The 18,192-nt window shown below is 43.2% G+C and overlaps 1 protein-coding gene across 2 annotated transcripts in view; it reads right to left on the reverse strand.

The window, feature by feature from the left end:
- SNX29 (sorting nexin 29) overlaps positions 1-18,192 on the reverse strand; it is a 1,714,757-nt gene that overhangs the window by 1,403,579 nt on the left and 292,986 nt on the right. For both annotated transcript variants that reach the window (XM_078663166.1, XM_078663167.1), the window contains exon 10: positions 8,156-8,249. In XM_078663166.1, the coding sequence (XP_078519292.1) occupies positions 8,156-8,249 (94 nt within the window). The remainder of the gene's footprint in view (positions 1-8,155; positions 8,250-18,192) is intronic.

An 18,192-nucleotide genomic window follows, 5' to 3' on the forward strand; every position in this document is an offset into this window, starting at 1 on the left:
CCCGATTCGACTCATGGAGGCCAATACGACTTATCAAGAATGGCGGCAGGAAGGCTATGGTACCTGGAGAGATCTCCACCCATGTGAGACCTTTATCTCCTTTGAGAATGCCCAGACTCAATTTGGTGTGGGTCCTGGCCACTTCTTAGAATATGCAGGCCTGGCTGAGTTTGGGGATGGATGTTGCCCACAGGCCGTTACAAGCTTGGGAGGCATGGGGTATGGGCAAGAGTGTGTACTCTGATTCGAACAATCTCTGATAATGTGCAGTTTAAGCTTGTTCATTTTAATTTCCTTCATCACACTTATATGATGTCATTACAACTTAGCCACCTGTACCCTGATCGACATTCTTATTGTCCCCGCAGTCGTTTTGTGGAGGTGGACTTATGCACATGGCTTGGGGTTGCCCCTTGGTGCATACATACTGGACTCGGGTAGTGGAAAGTATTGTGCGAACCAAAGCACTGCAGGGAATCCTCACGCCCTAGTTCTGCTTGTTGGGTAATATGGTGAGAGCCAAGGGCGGGAAAATGGCTTACAGATTCCTACAATTAGCACAAGTGCGGGCCAAGAGGCATGTTGCAATTGTGTGGATGGGAGAGTAGGCCCATTGGTGGAGCACAGGGAGAAGGATGTGATCCAATAGTCCGATGCGGAGAAGATATATATGAAGAGTAGTAGAACGGACAAGAAGCTTCAGGAGGATGCAGAAGTGTGGATGGCAATATCTGCCCGTTTTCTGGCCCGAGGGACATCTCAGTGATGAGGAAGCAGATTCTGAAGCTTAAGGATGTGATAGATCGCTCACGATTCAACATCCCCCTTTCTGTTGAGTTGCCTGAGAGCTGCAGCTCCCTGTCCTTCAAATGCCCTTGTGTTGATTAATGCTGCTATTCGAACCTACTATGCACAGAACTGTCCCTTATTTGACGTGTTGAACTCTGATTGGTAAAATATGATAAGACTGTACAACCTTCGTCTTGCATCCACGTATTTACATGATTCTAATAAAATGTTTTTTATACACCATGTTGCTGAATAAAAGTTTATAAAAAAAGGTTCCCCTGTACCGCTCTCATGCGCTACCTGGTGTGTTTCACAAGAATCACACACAGGACTAAGGGGTTAAGAAGCCTCGGAATCACCCTCACCTGAATCCAGAAGCAAGCCTGAAACAACAGATTCGTAGCCAGAAAGTCCTGGACACATTGCTGAAGAAGTTAAGCCCTGAACTCCACCATATCCAGGATGGCCGAATGAAAGGAAGCCTCTGAGAATTAATCAGGTGGAGCTTAGGCTCGTTTATTGTGAAATCCAATGCTTTTAAAAGTTCTGCTGTCATCCAGAGATGATCCATAACTAACAGAGGTGAGCTCCCCTTTAGCAGTCAGTCTAACCGGTACAGGCATATAGCAACTCTTGACTCCCCCCATAGATGGGCAGCGACCACCGCCATTAGTTTTGTGAACACCTGAGGGACACTGGTGAGTCCGAAGGGGAGCACAGAGAACTAAAAATGCTTCCAGCCTACCTTGAACCGCAGGTAATACCTGTGGCACTTCAGGAAAGGTATATGAAAATGTAAGTCCTGCTAGTCCAAAAACGCCATCCAGTCACCTGACCCCAGAGCAGATAGGATCTTTTGCCAATGTGATAATTTTTAATCTGTCCTTCCATATGAAGGTGTTGAGGGTATAGAGGTCCGAGATAGGTGTAAAACCCACATTTTTTTTCAAGGAAATAGCAACAGTAAAAAATCCACCTTTTGCCAAGTCCAGTACCATCTCTATGGCACTTTTGATGAGAAAGAGGCGTACCTCCTATTGCAGGATGGTCAAATTCTCTCTGAAGTCTATTCTGGTGTGGGATGGACATAGAAAATAATTTGCATGAACCATCTGTCGGATGAGAAGGATTGCCAGCCCGGAAGGCAGTATCGGATCCTCTCTCCCACTGGATGTCAATGAGGGCAAGCTACACCAGTTTGTTAGCTGTTGTAACAGGGGAGATGGCATTAGAAGACGAATTAATCCAAGACAGAAGCCCTAAAAGAACGGGTAGTCTGCTGTATCACAGGTTAGGAATAATGTTTCTACCTATACCACAGACCTATGGATTACCCCTAAAATCAAACAAATGGTGAGGCAATTGTCTGGCAGGGACCAACAGCCCCAAAGAATGAGCTGTAGATCTAATGTCAATAAAACTTTCCAAAGTGGAGTCTGCCTTCTGACCAAAAAGGCAGGACCCATCACGGAGCATATCTATCATTGAAGACTGTACTTCACAAGAGAACCCATTGGACGTCACTCAGGCATGTTGACGAGCAGCCACACTGGTGTTAACCACTCTGCCACGGAAGTCTATTGCATCTAAACCTGCATGAATAACATATTTGCTACATCCTACCCATCATAGCTTGTTCCTGGGAGAGAGTGAGCAACACGGACCTTCTGTGGCTTGATTACTTCATTCAGAAAACGGGCCAACTTTAACTGCCGGCCTGAACTGAGGCCAGTGACCGGCCGCTTCCCTCCCTGTGGTCTGCATAGCCAGACCTACACGCGCAAAATAATGTGAGCCGCCCTGATACCTGCAAGCTTCTGAAGCCTGACACCACGCCTTAAGTACTGCTCTGCGCCTATTGCAGGTGTGAACACGACATACCTATGCCACGGCAACCTTTGTGCCCGCGTGCAGAATCTGTTTCCCAGTCCCTGTCCTGAAGAGAACCTTGAATACTTAGGTTCGAAACGCGTCGACAATACCACCCTGTGGCTACAACAAAGGGTGCCGCTAGGATGTAAATCATACCACCACTCTGTATCCTAGCCTTGCAACCCTATTTAACATTACACCACAGGCTTTCGTTGACAGGCAGGCTTGTTTTTGATCTCAACCCCGCCTGTCACTTGGTTTTTTCAATCTCTAGGACTGGTTCCCGTTTGTTCGCTTATGGATTAATCTCTGCACTGTATATAATTGCAATTTATTTGAATTATTATACATTTGTGATTGTCTTTTGGTGTGTCTAACCAATCTTTTGTTTGATTCTTTGTTGTAAATTTGTAAATGTGTGCATTTGTAGATACTGTATATATGAACCTTTTGAATTGACAGTGGTTTTGTTTGTGCTTGTGTTTCAAAAAATTGCTGATAAATGTAAAAAAGAAAAATAAACTTGTTTGGAAAATTAAATCCAGTGGTCACACGGTACAGATTGACTGTGTGTCTGGTGAATTGTTTCACGAATAATCCTGTCCAGCCACCCTGTTCTGTTTTTCCTATTGTTGAGATCCGGGTTGGTCAGATGTAGGATCCAATACCTTTACTGTTTCACAGTTCTGACCAAAAAGGCAGGACCCATCACGGAGCATATCTATCATTGAAGACTGTACTTCACAAGAGAACCCATTGGACGTCACTCAGGCATGTTGACGAGCAGCCACACTGGTGTTAACCACTCTGCCACGGCAGTCTATTGCATCTAAACCTGCATGAATAACATATTTGCTACATCCTACCCAACATAGGTCAGCAGGGACAAAGAGGTCCTCAGGTCTTCTGAGACTGCCAGCAAGATCTCATTGGCCATCACTCAAAACGAATGGGTGCATAGGCCCAAAAGACAAACAGCGTTTACAGACCGCCATGGTTAAAGAAAAAATATGTTTGCCAAAGATATCAATCCTTTTGAGATTCTCTATCCAGTGAAATGGTGGGAAATGAATTAAAATTCACTTTACAAGTTGAGGCCGGTACAATAAGGCTTTTTGGAGTACGTTGCTCAGTAAGAAAATCATAGTCTTTATGCACCATATATAACATCTGGACACCTGCTGCTCAAAGATGTTCACAGGTGTGTAAGAACTAAGTTTCAACCAAGTAGCCATACAAATGACAGTGAAGGAATCATTAAATAGAGGTAAGGATTCAGACGTTGCTGGCCAGGCAGCACTATTTCTGTCAAAACATTTAATTTGGTATCAGTGAAGGGCAGCTGTAACTCTACCACCTCAGCTGCCCTCCGAACCACCACTGGAAATAAGGCACTTTCCTCAGTTGGTGGCCCATATGGCTAGTAAAGTTTTGACCAACAGGAGATGTCAAGTCCACTGATGTTGTGTAAATCAAGGTTTAAGGCATCATCAGTGTAATGAGGGGGGAGCAAGAAATTCAGCTCTTCATCATCATCATCATCATCATCCTGAGGTGTACCCTAGTGTGGCACAGGGTAAGAATAACAACCAAAAAGGGAATGGAGCCTTTACAGATAACTGTAAAGCAGTAGAAGCACATGGCTAGAGTCAGGATGCATGACAACTGGCTGCACGTTTCTCAGTTCTTATCGCAACATCAATTGATATCAGGCTGAAATCGGTTCGGGCCCCCCATTGGTCATCACCAATTGAGTATTCTCCAGCGCTGGGGGTGTCAACACCAGAGTAGGGTGTTGCAGGAACTGTTGTGGACCATAGAGCTGGGGGAAAAGTCTGTACAGAGTCACTGTGGCCTTGTAACTCGTCCCAAGAGAGCAGACTGCACTGGGAGGGACCTGCTGTTGGTAGCTCCAGTGGTGATGTCCAATGGGGGGGCCTAAATTGATTTCAGCTAGCGACACGCAGGAGCATTGCTGTAAAAGATCTACAGACACAGTCAGGCACATAGGGAATACTCTACGGTGAGTCATCTAAAGTTTAAAGTATCCATTAGAAATGGATAAATAGCTCAGCCACTAATTGCAATAATTGATTTACTCTAATAGTTTGGTACCACAGTGTAGAAGTGGAAAATATGGAAAATCATGCTGACAGATTTCAATAACAGAGTGGCACAGAGGTTCTGAAACAAAATTGTATACAGTTGAAACAGTTCTAAATGCACTGACAGGTGCACAAGGAGGCATACCTGATATCAGAAAATAACTGCCTGGTAGGCAGTTAAGACCAACCATTTTCAGTCTAATCTTGCTGCTACTGACTGGTGTCTACCTAAAGCTTGATTATTAACATCTTTGGGATTTATCACTGTGATCATCTTTAAACAAGACCCTGCACACCAGTGCTTAGAACATGGGTACTGGCAAACATTTCCACTGGGGTGCAAAGTACTGTCAATGGCATGCCCGAGGGCCAGACGATGCGGCAATGTGAGGGTTGGGGTGATGAAAGGTGGGCATAGGGACATGAAGCAGATGCAGGTCCAGAAGTGAGCTGATGAGTGGTTCAAGAGGTTCAATATTTATACCTGGGGCCAGCTGCTGAAGTGGGGAAAATACCTATACCACCCGCAAATATTGGTTCTGGAAACTTCCTTCTTTTTCCCAGTCTCTGAGTGGTCACAGGTCACAATAGACTGGTGTCAAGTCACTTCATGACTGTGTGCTGAGGCAGCCCTTTGAAGGTAATAGAGGTAGGCAACAGCTCCTCCCTCCACAATCATGGCAGGACTGCCCATCCTGCCAACATCTAGTCCCCCTCTGTCTCACTGTCTAGGAGGAATACACAAAGGCCCACTGTCAACTGCACTTAGTCATGTGACCTACGACAGAGGCAGTAGACATCAACGGTTAGGGCAAAAACATACCAACCTTCAAAACGTGGCATTTTCAGAATAGTAATTTAAAATCCAAATTTGCCAATAAAGAGGTTTTTAAATTTCAATCAATTTTAGTGAAAACATAATTTTCCTATCTGCTCCTAAACTTACTTAACAACTTATTAGGTGTAATAAAGTAACCTAATGTTATTATATGGGAGAGATAGGCCTTGCAATAGTGAAAAATTAGTTTAGAAGATATTCACTACCAGGACATGTAAGTCTTATTTTGTCATTACATTGTGCACTGCCCTATGAGCCTTTAAGGCCTACCTTAGTGTGACTTATATGCATTAAAACAGAAGGTTTAGGCCTAACAAAAGGATTATTTTTCGATATTGTAATGGCAGATTAAAACATTTAGACATGTTTTAAAAGGGTGCTGTAGTGGATGGCACAATGAATGCTGCAGGTCCATTAGTAGAAGTACACGTGTTAATATTGATAACATTGATGTTAATGTTTATAATGATACATTCGCATATAGAAGCGAAATAGCATCACTATTAACAAACTCGCCAGTCATGAACTCTCCATCAACCCCAAATCAGAAATACGTGGTCAAGCATGCTCTGCGACTTAGGCCTGAGGTAACTGATTGACAGGTCACAAGTGGGGTTGCAGACCACGCGCAAACGAGAAACTTAACTCAATCCTCAGATTAGCGCAGCAACACCATAATGGTCCAGAGAAATTGGCCCCAATAAAGCATACATGCCGGAGGGGTGTGCACATTCCCAAAATACCAAGTCAGATGCCACACAAGTTAGGAACACATAGCCAATCGCATACATTACACACAGTGATCATGTTCCCCACATGCCGAACATCTGGACACATTACCCACTGGCCCCTATCGTGTCCACGCTAGTTCGAGGCCCACCTGCATTTGTTATTAGGGGCCTTATTTATGACTTCACAGACAAGGCCTGCAATCTTTTACCAAAGAAGGATCACCTGAATAATTTTTCTGATACCCAAAAACTGTATAAAAACTCACTCACATTGATTGTACTTTGAGACAGTCATCAGACCCTTTTCTGTAACTGTGCTCTCGGCCAAAGTTTTTTTTTTAAAACCAATTAATTAATTAATTAATTAATTAATGTTTGAGCTTGTAAAGCGCACTGCTACCCGTAGGTTTCCTGGCGCTGTGTAACGCTGGGGAACCCGTCCTGGCTTTCCCTGTGGGACGGTCCCTGCTGGGAGTCCCCAAGGTGGAACCAGGCATCCCCAGCGTTGGTGGGGCCGTTGTGGAGATTAGGCAAGCTAATGCCCAGAGTTGCCGAGTGGGACCCCTGATTAGAGTAGGCACCGAAGCAAGAATTATCGAGTCCGCTGACCCAAGTCCACGACCCTGCCGCGTCGGGTATTGAACCCTGGCCCCGGCCGACTTCTGCTCCTGGGTCTGCCGCCTCTAACCAGTGAGCCACACCACTCCACAGCCACACCACTCCACAAACCAACTGTTCCTGTTTTGCTAAATACCTCTTGTCTTTTGTTTTTTCAATGTAAATTCATATTTGAGCAGCATATGTAGTACCACTTTACTAGATACTAACAAGTAAATTAAATGTGCCAATCAGGTATAAGCCAATTGAATCATGCGTACACAAAAACCCTAACAGCGGTGGACCATAGGTGTTGCACCTCACTCCAATATATTGAATTTTTAGTGTCCTGTGCATACCCTTCCGACACTTGCCGCTGTTCAGTGCTACCGGAGAGCAGAAAGCAGGAAATTCATCAAAATGAAGGTACACCAGGGAAGAAGTCCAATTTCACAAGACTAAGTCAATCGTCTTCATTTATTAGTCCTTAGTATTGTACAAAATGTTTAAATTCAGGCTGAATTAAAAACAATTGTACAATACTAAGGACTAATAAATAAAGACGATGGACTTAGTCTTGTGAAATTGGACTTCTTCCCTGGTGCACCTTCCTTTTGATGAATTGCCAATTGAATCATGCTTTAGTGAGAGTACACATGCACTTTAGCACTGGCTATCAGTGGTAAAGTGCACACCCAAGAGTGTCTGTTTCAATAATGTGAGAACATATTATCAATTTTACATTTTGGGAAGAAACTCTTTGGCTAGAAAAAATGTAATGGCACATTTTAAAAACAAAAAATGAAAGCACATTCAATATCAATATGGCTATAAAAGAAAACTTGAGTGATCTTGTTCTTAGGTCCCATGTATGAAAGAAAAGTTCAAAACGTAACATTTTTAAACTGTTATTTAAATTGCAGACAGGCACAACAACTCTTCTTCATATACATTCAGCCTTTAAAAAATGTGAGAAAATATTATCACATGTACATTGTTGGAACAAACTCTTTGCCTGGGAAGACGTCATTGGTACTTCAAAAAATAAAAACACATTCATAGTTTATGGTTAGGTTATTCGTGTGATACAGGCTGGAAAAAGATTCCATCAAAGGCCTATCCTTTACCAATTTATCTGGTGAATTTTGAAGAATGTACTGAATGAGGTGTGTACAAAGAAATTCTGTTATTTTAAGTATAAAGTGTAAATGATTAATACACACCTATATTGAACATCGGACACACTTTGAGTCAACTCGACAGCGAAGGCTGAATTTTCATGGTCATCTCCGCAAGCCAGAATATCCAGTGTGCCATCTGAAGAACAAAAGCACAAAAGTTGTACAAAATCTTTGGAAAATTTGATTTTAGGTGTACATCCAAAGCTAAACAAAGACGCATTGCATTGGAGATAATGTCAAGCAATGTTAGCCATTCATGATGTACAAATGGCATAAAAAGGTGTATACTAATGTATTTTCTCCAAAGCTAAATATAGAAATTGACTATGAACCACTTGCTTAGCCAGAACAAAAAAAGCTTTTCGATTTGTGATTTCAAATACGTTTGATTTATAGCAGCATACGTAAGTATGATCAAAGAAGACACTGATGTGTTAAGAAATGTTTTGTATAGAAGGACAGGCACCCACAGGAACTGCACAAACAATGGTGAATAATGCATTTTACTTTGAAAATAAATGTTACCTGACAACAATATTAGCAGACAACTCACTTTATTTTGGTGAAATATCAAACTGGAGAATACCAGACTGACAAATCTGACCACCCTCACCAAATAATGCCCTTACTAGTATCAAGTAACTGGTTCTGAACCAATAAAAACACACAGAACAATTATAAAGGGATTAAATAACCAAAAATAATTGGATATTATTTTATAATTTTTGGAAAAAGACATAAAGAGGGTTTTATGTGATATAGTTTTTTTTTTTTTAAAGTCTGTGGTTATCGGTTTCTTATTTTTATGCATAGGAGGGAGATGGAAGAGCAAACTTACAAAAAAGATAAGAAAGAGGAACGTAAAAACAGGGAAGCAGTGACCCACCCCAATTTTCATCATACAAAAAAAATGAGAGCGGATGCGAGAGGGAGAGAAAAGAGCAGGTTAACGGAGGACAGATGAGATCCAGTGGACAAAAACAAAAAGGAGAGGAAAGACAGAGGTTACAAAAATCTACATACTTGTAGGGATACCAGAAAGAAAATTAGAGCGAATGATGGAAAGGCTGAACAAGAATATAATTTAAACTATGGGAAGATTAGTAAAAACGGCTTGTGGAAACATTTTTTGATAAGAAGGCAATAACTGTGTTGCGTTAGTCAACGCAGTGAAAGAAAGCAATTCATATTCAAATGTTAAACCAGAAGTTGTTTACTCAAGCCCATTGTTCATCCAAAACACATCTCAAAACTCATGTTAAGGGGTCTAACTATTGCCACTGTGCACTTTAATGCAATTTACTCTAAATACATAATATGTTCTCAAGTAATCAAGCTATATTTTTATTTTTTTCTGAATGCCACTGTTGCACCTTTTTTGTAATCATAAACGTCTCCATAGGTTGGTACCATATTTTTATTCTCATTAGGTTGTCCTTTCCCTTTTATCTCCTGTTTCAATGTTGCTGTTTATGAAGATAGGGGTTTCACTCAAAAATGAGCATGTGAGGGGGCATAGCTAACTAGCCAACATGGTGGTTGCACTTGCTTAGTGCAACAGACCTGCCCTGAGAAGTCTTAACAATTCTTCCATCACAGCAGTCTGAAATATGCTCATTATGAACATATGAAGGCCAAGACAAAGTGGTGGAAATGGGCACCTGCAAGCGTGAACTGGAGAAGGTGTGGAGTTGGGAAACAGTTAAAAGCACCTGGCTGCACCACAGTGAATGGGCCTGCACCTGTCCCTGTCCACTGGTAGTACAGGAGTACATCCCACATTGGCGCCAGCACCACAGAGGATTGAAGTAGTGAATGTGAACACCATCACCACAAGATTTGATCTCAGACCCTCAGAGGGAGAGCAAGAAGAGAAAAGTCCCTAGAGTGGGCAGAGTACAGTCCCAAGAACTGGAGAGATATGGGCTGATGCGTACAGCCCAACAAGAAGAGGAGCGTCAGGGGTGATGAGGGGAGACGGTGGCTTGGGTCACTGCAAGGATATTGGAGGAGATCTGAGGCCTGTCTGGAGTGACCACAGGAAGAAAGGAGGGATCAGTCCCATGAAGGAAATTGACAGCACCCTGACTAGAAGAGGCCCTGCACAGGTAGTGCTCCAGCCTGAATGAGGAATTGGGACATCACGAGGAGCTGTAAAGGTCAGCCTCGATAAGCAATAATGGACAGATAAGGTGTCTGGGCCTCCCTCCCACCCTGCTTCAGCTGAGAACCACCAACGGTCCTGCAGCGAACCTACGACTGGAGTTGCAATCTAACCTAGCCCTGGGCAGGATTTGCCAGAAGGTGCTGCACTGCACTTGCAAGTATGATTTGAGTGGGCCCTGACTGCCCTTGGCTAACTGCCTCCCATTCCTGACTGGCTACAGGCAAACGAAGGACAGAGAGGGATGGAGCGTAGAGAAGAACCACTAGAAATGCTGGGTCTTGGTAAACCTATTGCCCAACTCAAACAGTTGAAGTGGCACTGCTGTGCATAGCTTGGGTGGAGGGAGGACCTTTGTGGACTGAGGCAGTGCTGCAGAAGAGGACCTCATTAATTGAAAGGAGATCTATAAAATCATGAAAAGTCAGTGCTATATATACCCAAGGCCTGACTCTGTGCAAGACACTTGGCCCCATTTTGGCAAGCTTGTTGTGGTATCCTGCTCTCTTCTCCTTGTTCTGTACTCTGCTGCTCAGCCAGTGTAAGTGATGTCACAGAAGTTTCCCTGTGTGTATGTTTGAGTGGAATTGTCAGTACCTGAATGTGGGCTGAGCAGCAGGGATGCTGCTCCCGGTGGGGGCGATTCTTCGGATACTACTTCCAATACTACTATAACCATATTTTCTTCTAATGTTCCTGTCCTGATTGAACTAAAGAATAAATCTACCATTTGGATACAACTACATCTCAGCGTACCTCATTTCTTGCATTTCACACTGGTGTATAGTTTCTCATTGTGGACCCTCCAAATTGAGAGCAAGACATGCTTCCAACAATGGGAAGTGGGTTCCCCCAATTTATAGAAATCCAACATCCGGAGGCCATCGAGGTAAAAGGAAAACCAATACAAGAACTATAACAAGCCAAAATAGACAATTACACAAAATCTGACACAGTGATAGAAGGAGTCCCAGCACTGAAAGAAGGGGAAGGGCAGGAAGGGAAGACAGACCAATAGCGAATGCAGATATTGTGGCCATACTGCAAACCAATAAACACACCAAAGAAGTATTAGAAACACACAGTGGTGAATTGGGCTCTGATGTTATTCTTCTACAGCGGGATCTTCAGAATACACTCTAGAAGTTACGGAGAGAGAAGTTAGGATTTCATAACTGGATGATTTACTTCAAGGTCTACCATCAGAGGTGGGTAATCTCTCTGCTACTTCCAATTGCCTTATGAACAAAGTGGATGAAGTTTAAAGCAGACCAAAACAACTTGATGCTGGTGGTGTTTCCTATGAGGCGTAGACAAACTAAATTGTTGGGCCAGGCCCTTTTTGCAGGGTTATCCCCAAACTTTTTGCCTTCCCCCACTTATTTTTCTGACATCCTTTTTGTTGGCTTTAGGACATTGGGCACTTTACCACTGCTAACCAGTGCTGAAGTGATTGTGTTCTCTCCTCTAAACATGGTATGATTGGTTTACACTAGTTTGGCATATTTAATTTATGTGTAAGTCCCCTGTACAGTGGTATACTATATACTCAGGGCCTGTAAATTAAATGCTATTTATGGGCCTGCAGCACTGCTTGTGTCACCTACTGACAGGGCCTTTCAACCCTGTCTCCAGCCTGTAGCATTTAAAACTACTTGCCAATCCTTAAACTCCCCTTTTATTACACATAGGTCACCCCAAGGTTGGCCCTAGGTAGCCTTATGGGCAGGGTGCTGTGTAAGTAAAAGGCACGAGGAGAGTGAATGAGGCGCATGTCGCCCCAACAAAACGCACTGCCATATGTGCCGCGTTGGCAATCATTGTCGTATAATGAATCCGATTTTTTGTTGTTATATTTTCATACAATATCCATAATTTTAATCATTTTCTTTCAAGTGTAAGTCCCCATCAGGAAGTGAACGCCAATTTTCAAAATCTTCTATTGTTCAAACTGTGCCGCAATGGCCTCTTGTAGGAACAGGACAAAAGCGTAGTTCATCAGTGGCAGTGTTTATTCCAATAAAACCCAATGCATTTCAGGCATCACAGTGCCCTTCGTCAGGGGTCACTACAAATAATCAAATAAAAGTAATTTTAAAATTCATACACTGTATATAACCCTGGTTCATAATAGTCCATTAGTCAATAGTATGCTGACGTGTCATTCATTTACTAACCCTCCGTATTACTACTTTTAGCATTGTCCAGTTAACCAAACAGTTAAAACCCCTATGATGTCCCAATACAACAAAAAATCGGATTAATTATACGACAATGATTGCCAACGCGGCACATTTTGCAGTGCGTTTGGTTGGGGCGACATGCGCCTCATTCCCTCTCCTCGTGTTTACCAGGGTGTTACTTGGGCAAGACACCCTCACCAAGCTAGCACGCTTCTAAAGAAAAACTCTTGGTTTAAATATGTTGAAATGTGAGTGCATCCCATATCATTTCAATTAGTATACTTCACCGTTGCCCAGCCCATGGGATAGCACCCTCCTATACCATGCATTTACCTTGTTGAAGACTATAACGATTTTCCCACCAGGTTGTAACAAACATTCATGTTCATTAGAAAAGTCTGTGTTTATTTTATTTGTTTTAGGAGATAACATTCGAGAAATACTGCTATATATGCTTGTTACACGTTTAAGGGTTGGCAATAATACTATTTTTGTCGACTGTTGATACTGAGCATTATGTGAATTGTAGTGCGCTGACTCCGGCGTATAGCATTTGAAAGTTTACGTAAGGGTGTGCGAGGTTAATTAATGTACCAGCTGTGAAAGATTTAAAAGCCTAAACAAACGTGCAACGCACTTTCATTTCCTGTAACGGTGAGACGAAGGTAAGGTTGCTAAAGACTTGTGGCAGGTAGGAGCACCGGAATGAAAGATTTAATAGTTTAGAACGCTTCAGACAAAGCTTAAATTTGACGAATTTGACAAAAGTGAGGAACGGAATACTACCTAAATACGAGTGATTACACAGCTGGTTGTATTGGGACAACATAGGGGTTTTAACTGTTTGGTTAACTGGACTATGCTTAAAGTAGTAATACGGAGGGTTAGTAAATGAATGACACGTCAGCATACTATTGACTAATGGACTATTATGAACCAGGGTTATATACAGTGTATGAATTTTAAAATTACTTTTATTTGATTATTTGTAGTGACCCCTGACGAAGGGCACTGTGATGCCTGAAATGCATTGGGTTTTATTGGAATAAACACTGCCACTGATGAACTACGCTTTTGTCCTGTTGCTACAAGAGGCCATTGCGGCACAGTTTGAACAATAGAAGATTTTGAAAATTGGCGTTCACTTCCTGATGGGGACTTACACTTGAAAGAAAATGATTAAAATTATGGATATTGTATGAAAATATAACAACAAAAAATCGGATTAATTATACGACAATGATTGCCAACGCTGCACATTTGGCAGTGCGTTTGGTTGGGGCGACATGCGCCTCATTCCCTCTCCTCGTGTTTACCAGGGTGTTACTTGGGCAAGACACCCTCACCAAGGTAGCACGCTTCTAAAGAAAAACTCTTGGTTTAAATATGTTGAAATGTGAGTGCATCCCATATCATTTCAATAAGTAAAAGGCAGGACATGGGCCTTTAAGTGTGGCATATCCTGCTGGTGACAAACACCCTATTTTGTTTTTCACTGCTGTGAGGCCTACTCTTCTCACAGGCTAGCATTGGGAATTCCCTTGTATACTTGAGTGGCAATTCTTGATTTGAAAGGAGTGGAGTTGCCATGTTTGGTATGTTTAGAATGGTAGTGATAAATCCTGCTCACTGGTGTAGTTGGATTTTACATTACTATTTTGGAAATGCCCCTTTTAGAAATTGGGCATTTATCTGTGCTTATGACTCTTTGTGCATTGCAGCCTGTCTCGAACACAAGTTGAGGGCTAAGTGAGTGACAGCTACACTTAATGCATAATTTCCGTACAGCCACAACACAAGAAGGGTTGAGTGTGACAGGGGTTACATCTGCATTCGCACGCATACTGATTGGCTTCCTGTGCTTGGAGATGGAGAGGGCATTCACACTTTACAGTTGTATAGGTTGTGTCCTGCCCTCAAAAAAGTGCTGATTCTCCCGCTACTGCCAGGGCTGGGTTGAAAGGGATCACTGTGCACTTTGAAGGTTTCTTGTGAAGTTACCCCCTTCATCAAAGATATTTATGATTAGAGTACAAGGACACCATGATTTTGGACACTGCGTGGACTTGTAACCAGACGTTGCTGGCTCTACAGACTGCACATTGCCAGAGTATGCTGTCCTGTCAGTAGGAACAAACATTTGGATTGCTGCTCTGTTGTGCTAGTCTGCTGCCTACTGATTGCTAAGATGCAGGAGAAACTACTGCTTAGCATCTTGCCCTATATGCGGTCCTGTTGCCTTCCTACCTGCTCTTCATGCCCCCAGTGCTCTTCAGGGGTTTATGGGCTAGCCCGCTCCTGTTCATCTTGAATTCCAGCAACTCAGAAGGATACGCTGATTGACAAACCTAGCCAGTGGAGAGCGCTTCATGTTTCACTTCTTTTTGACAAAAATAGCATGTAAGGAGCACGATCTGGTTCCCCTGGTTTCTCTGTGAGAATTCAGCACTGCTCAGCGTCTCCTGGGCATCTAAATCAGAGTGTGTGTGTGTGTGTGTGCCCAGCGCAGTAATTACTGAGCCGAGCTCACTGCCACCACGAGGGAAGTCCTCCCCACAGCTGCACCCGTGTTGCTATAGCAATCAGGATTCCTGCCCATGACGTGGCTATGGGTGGGTGGGGAGGTGAGATCAGCGCTGCCTTATGTGAAAAGGAGAGGGGGTCCCCAGTGTCACGAGGACCACAGTGTACCTGTAGTGATTGCCATAATCCTGCCAGTGGGATTGTAGGTGTTCCTGGATCCATATTTGCCAACTGTGGCTTATGTGCCCATCTGCTGCATTTCATGCCCTGGTGTTATAATGTATTTCGTTTTTGATTATTGCATTGTCAGGATGATGAGTACTGGCTCAGGATTTGCATAGTATGAACAATATTTATGATTCTTGTCGTTTTGATCTTGTGTTATGAATAATATACAATATAGGTTTTTAAATAATCCTGTGTGGAGTATCGTTTGTGGTGTATTCATTGTGTTTCTGTGCGAGTGGATTGCGCAAACGCTTTACACATTCCATCTGATGATAAGCCTGACTGCTCTCAGCCAATCTACCAGAGGGTGAGCACAGGTTAACTTTGGTTTGTAACTTACTTGCCCTGACTAGATTGGTGGGTTCTGCCTGGCTTAGGTATATACCCTAGCCAACCGGAAACCCCATTTCCAACATGCATCCTCTATCTTTCCTCTCCGCCTGGTTTAGAACAGTGGTTCCCAATTCTGATCTGTGACATGGTTGGCCCAAAGTGCCTTCAGACAGAGGCCTCCTCCTGGTACACTTCCAAAACCATACATTGCCTGCATATTATTTTATAAAGACATACATGTTAGCCTCAGGCTGGCACATGGACCTCTCACATATGCATCCTGCAAGATACTTATATTCCCTGATTACACAAAGACAGAGCAACAACAGAGGAAGAGGGAGTCAAGAAGTAGTTAAAGACAATACAGCAGGGCTACAGACGTTTGCACCAGGCCAGACTAAAGGTAATCTGGCAAACCAAGACTCTCTTCTTTGACACCATACAGAATCCCTAGGATTGGGTGGCAGAGACATAGTATTTGCCAAAAGTAAGTAAAAAGATAAAGGAAAGGTGATGCCAGCTAAGAGTTCCAGAAAAGGCAGCACAGGAAAAAAACGATCAGGCCAGGTAGAAAGGACTCTGAATTAAGGTGGAGCTGACTCTGACATATCATACAGAGCCCCCCATTTGGACATGGTCGCACAGGATTTAGAAGCGTCAGACCTCCTGGAACACTGAGTGGATGCCTCATGACTGTATCAGCACACGCATTCTGTGACGGTGCATCTAGTTTACCAAGTATAGGGTGGGCAGGGGGACTATCTTGTGGGAGACAGTTGTTTTGGTTATTGAACTAACATGGACTGTAGACACACCCTGGATTGTGCACACATGCACAGCAACACCAATAGAAATGAAAAGAGAGAGAGGTGGAATGTGAACAGTATAGTGAACCAAATCAAGCAAAATGCTGGTCTCAAAATGGCTAAACACTGTGGTATGGCAATACTCCTCTTACTGAGATGCATCATGTGGGTGGCAAAAGTCCTATCCTAGCCCATCAGGGGTTCGCCAATGTTTGCATGTGGGATTCATTAGAGGTTCAATACTGGTTGGGATCCTGTGTAAAAGCACCTGCTTTTTGTGGTCATGCTGATGCGAAAAGACACACAGGACAGATACATTTCCTTGTGAGTAACTTTACATGGTAAGCCCATCTCAAAAGTAAATGTATATTCTCATTCCCCTCTGTAAATCCAATTCCTAGAGCAGGTTGGGTGCCGCTGCGGGGGGGTCGGTATTCTTTGGTGGCGACTCTGAGGTCTAACTGGGTAGGATGGGGATGTGATCACTGCATCTTTCAGTAACATCTGGTGTGACTTCCACCCAATTCGGCGGTGGTAAACCTTTTACTCAGAGGTTCATATATCTCTTTCGAGAATCGACTAGTTCCATCAGTCCAAGACAGATTACCCTGATGTGACAGCAGTGCAGATTCCTGCCAGAGGACTATGTATGTAATCCTGCACCACTCACACTGGGGCGGACAAGCTTGAGGGGCAGAAGAGACTGGCACCTTACTGCATGGAGGCTGAGGGTGTGGCCTTCAAAGCCCATAACAAAGAGAGACAGACAGGTTTTTCATAATCAACAGCAACTCTGTGGAGTCGGAGGTGATACTAAGGGAGGCCTACAAGAAATATATAAGCAGTAGGGTTATAAGCTACTTGACAGACCAAAATAGACATCGGCAGGAGGAGGTGACATGCTTGGAGGCCACCTTGCTTCACCTTAAAACCCAATGCTTGACATCAGCAATACCAGAGCTTCTACAGAATATGAAATTCCACAGGACCAGGCTAACACAAACCCTAATGAAGGAGGCTAAACTGAGCTGGCGGGTGACACAGAGTTGGATGTACCAGTGGGGAGACAAAGCTGCTAAAATGTCACACTGGTTGTGCCAATGTAAAAATAACAAGACACACGTAACTCGCACCCATTTACCAGATGGACAACTTGTAACAGGGGCCTGCTTAATTACACAGGCATTTGAGTTTTTTCTAACCATATATTCCAAAGTAAAATCAAAGAACTAATCTGCTCTAGGTGAATTCCTAAGGGCCTTGTGGTTCATTTATCCACAGACAAAAACAGAGATTCGCTGGAGGACATAAATTGGGAAGACAAGTGAGAAATGTCTGGACCAAATGGCTAACCAATAGAATTATTCAAGCACATGGTGAGTGCATTGATTCCAGTTAAGTTACTGCCAGACCTCTGACCGATGGTTTCATAAGCCAGGGAATTAATACGGAGGCCAAAATCATCAAGGTGCAGGTACTGAGACTGTCATGAGAGATCCACTCCGGGGTAAATCCTGACTAGAACAGATTTAGGCCGCTCAGGTCCACAAGGCACAATATTCAATGGTTATATAATGCCACTGCTCTGATGGAGCGGATGCATGACCTAGTGGTCTTGCAAATGGTGGATTTTGAAAAGGCATTTAATTCTATAAGTCAAGAGTACCTGTTTGCCTTATTAGAGAAATTTAATCTGGGATCCAGGTTTCCTCTACAACAACCTGATGGTGAGAGCCAGATTTCATGGACTACTGTTAGGCACGTTTCACTTGCTAGGAGACATCATGCAGAGAGGCTTGATCTTGCCATAGCTTGTTGTGATTGCAATCAAGCTGGTGGCAG

This window comes from Lissotriton helveticus, chromosome 10 (assembly GCF_964261635.1).
Source record: "Lissotriton helveticus chromosome 10, aLisHel1.1, whole genome shotgun sequence".
NCBI lineage: Eukaryota > Metazoa > Chordata > Amphibia > Caudata > Salamandridae > Lissotriton > Lissotriton helveticus.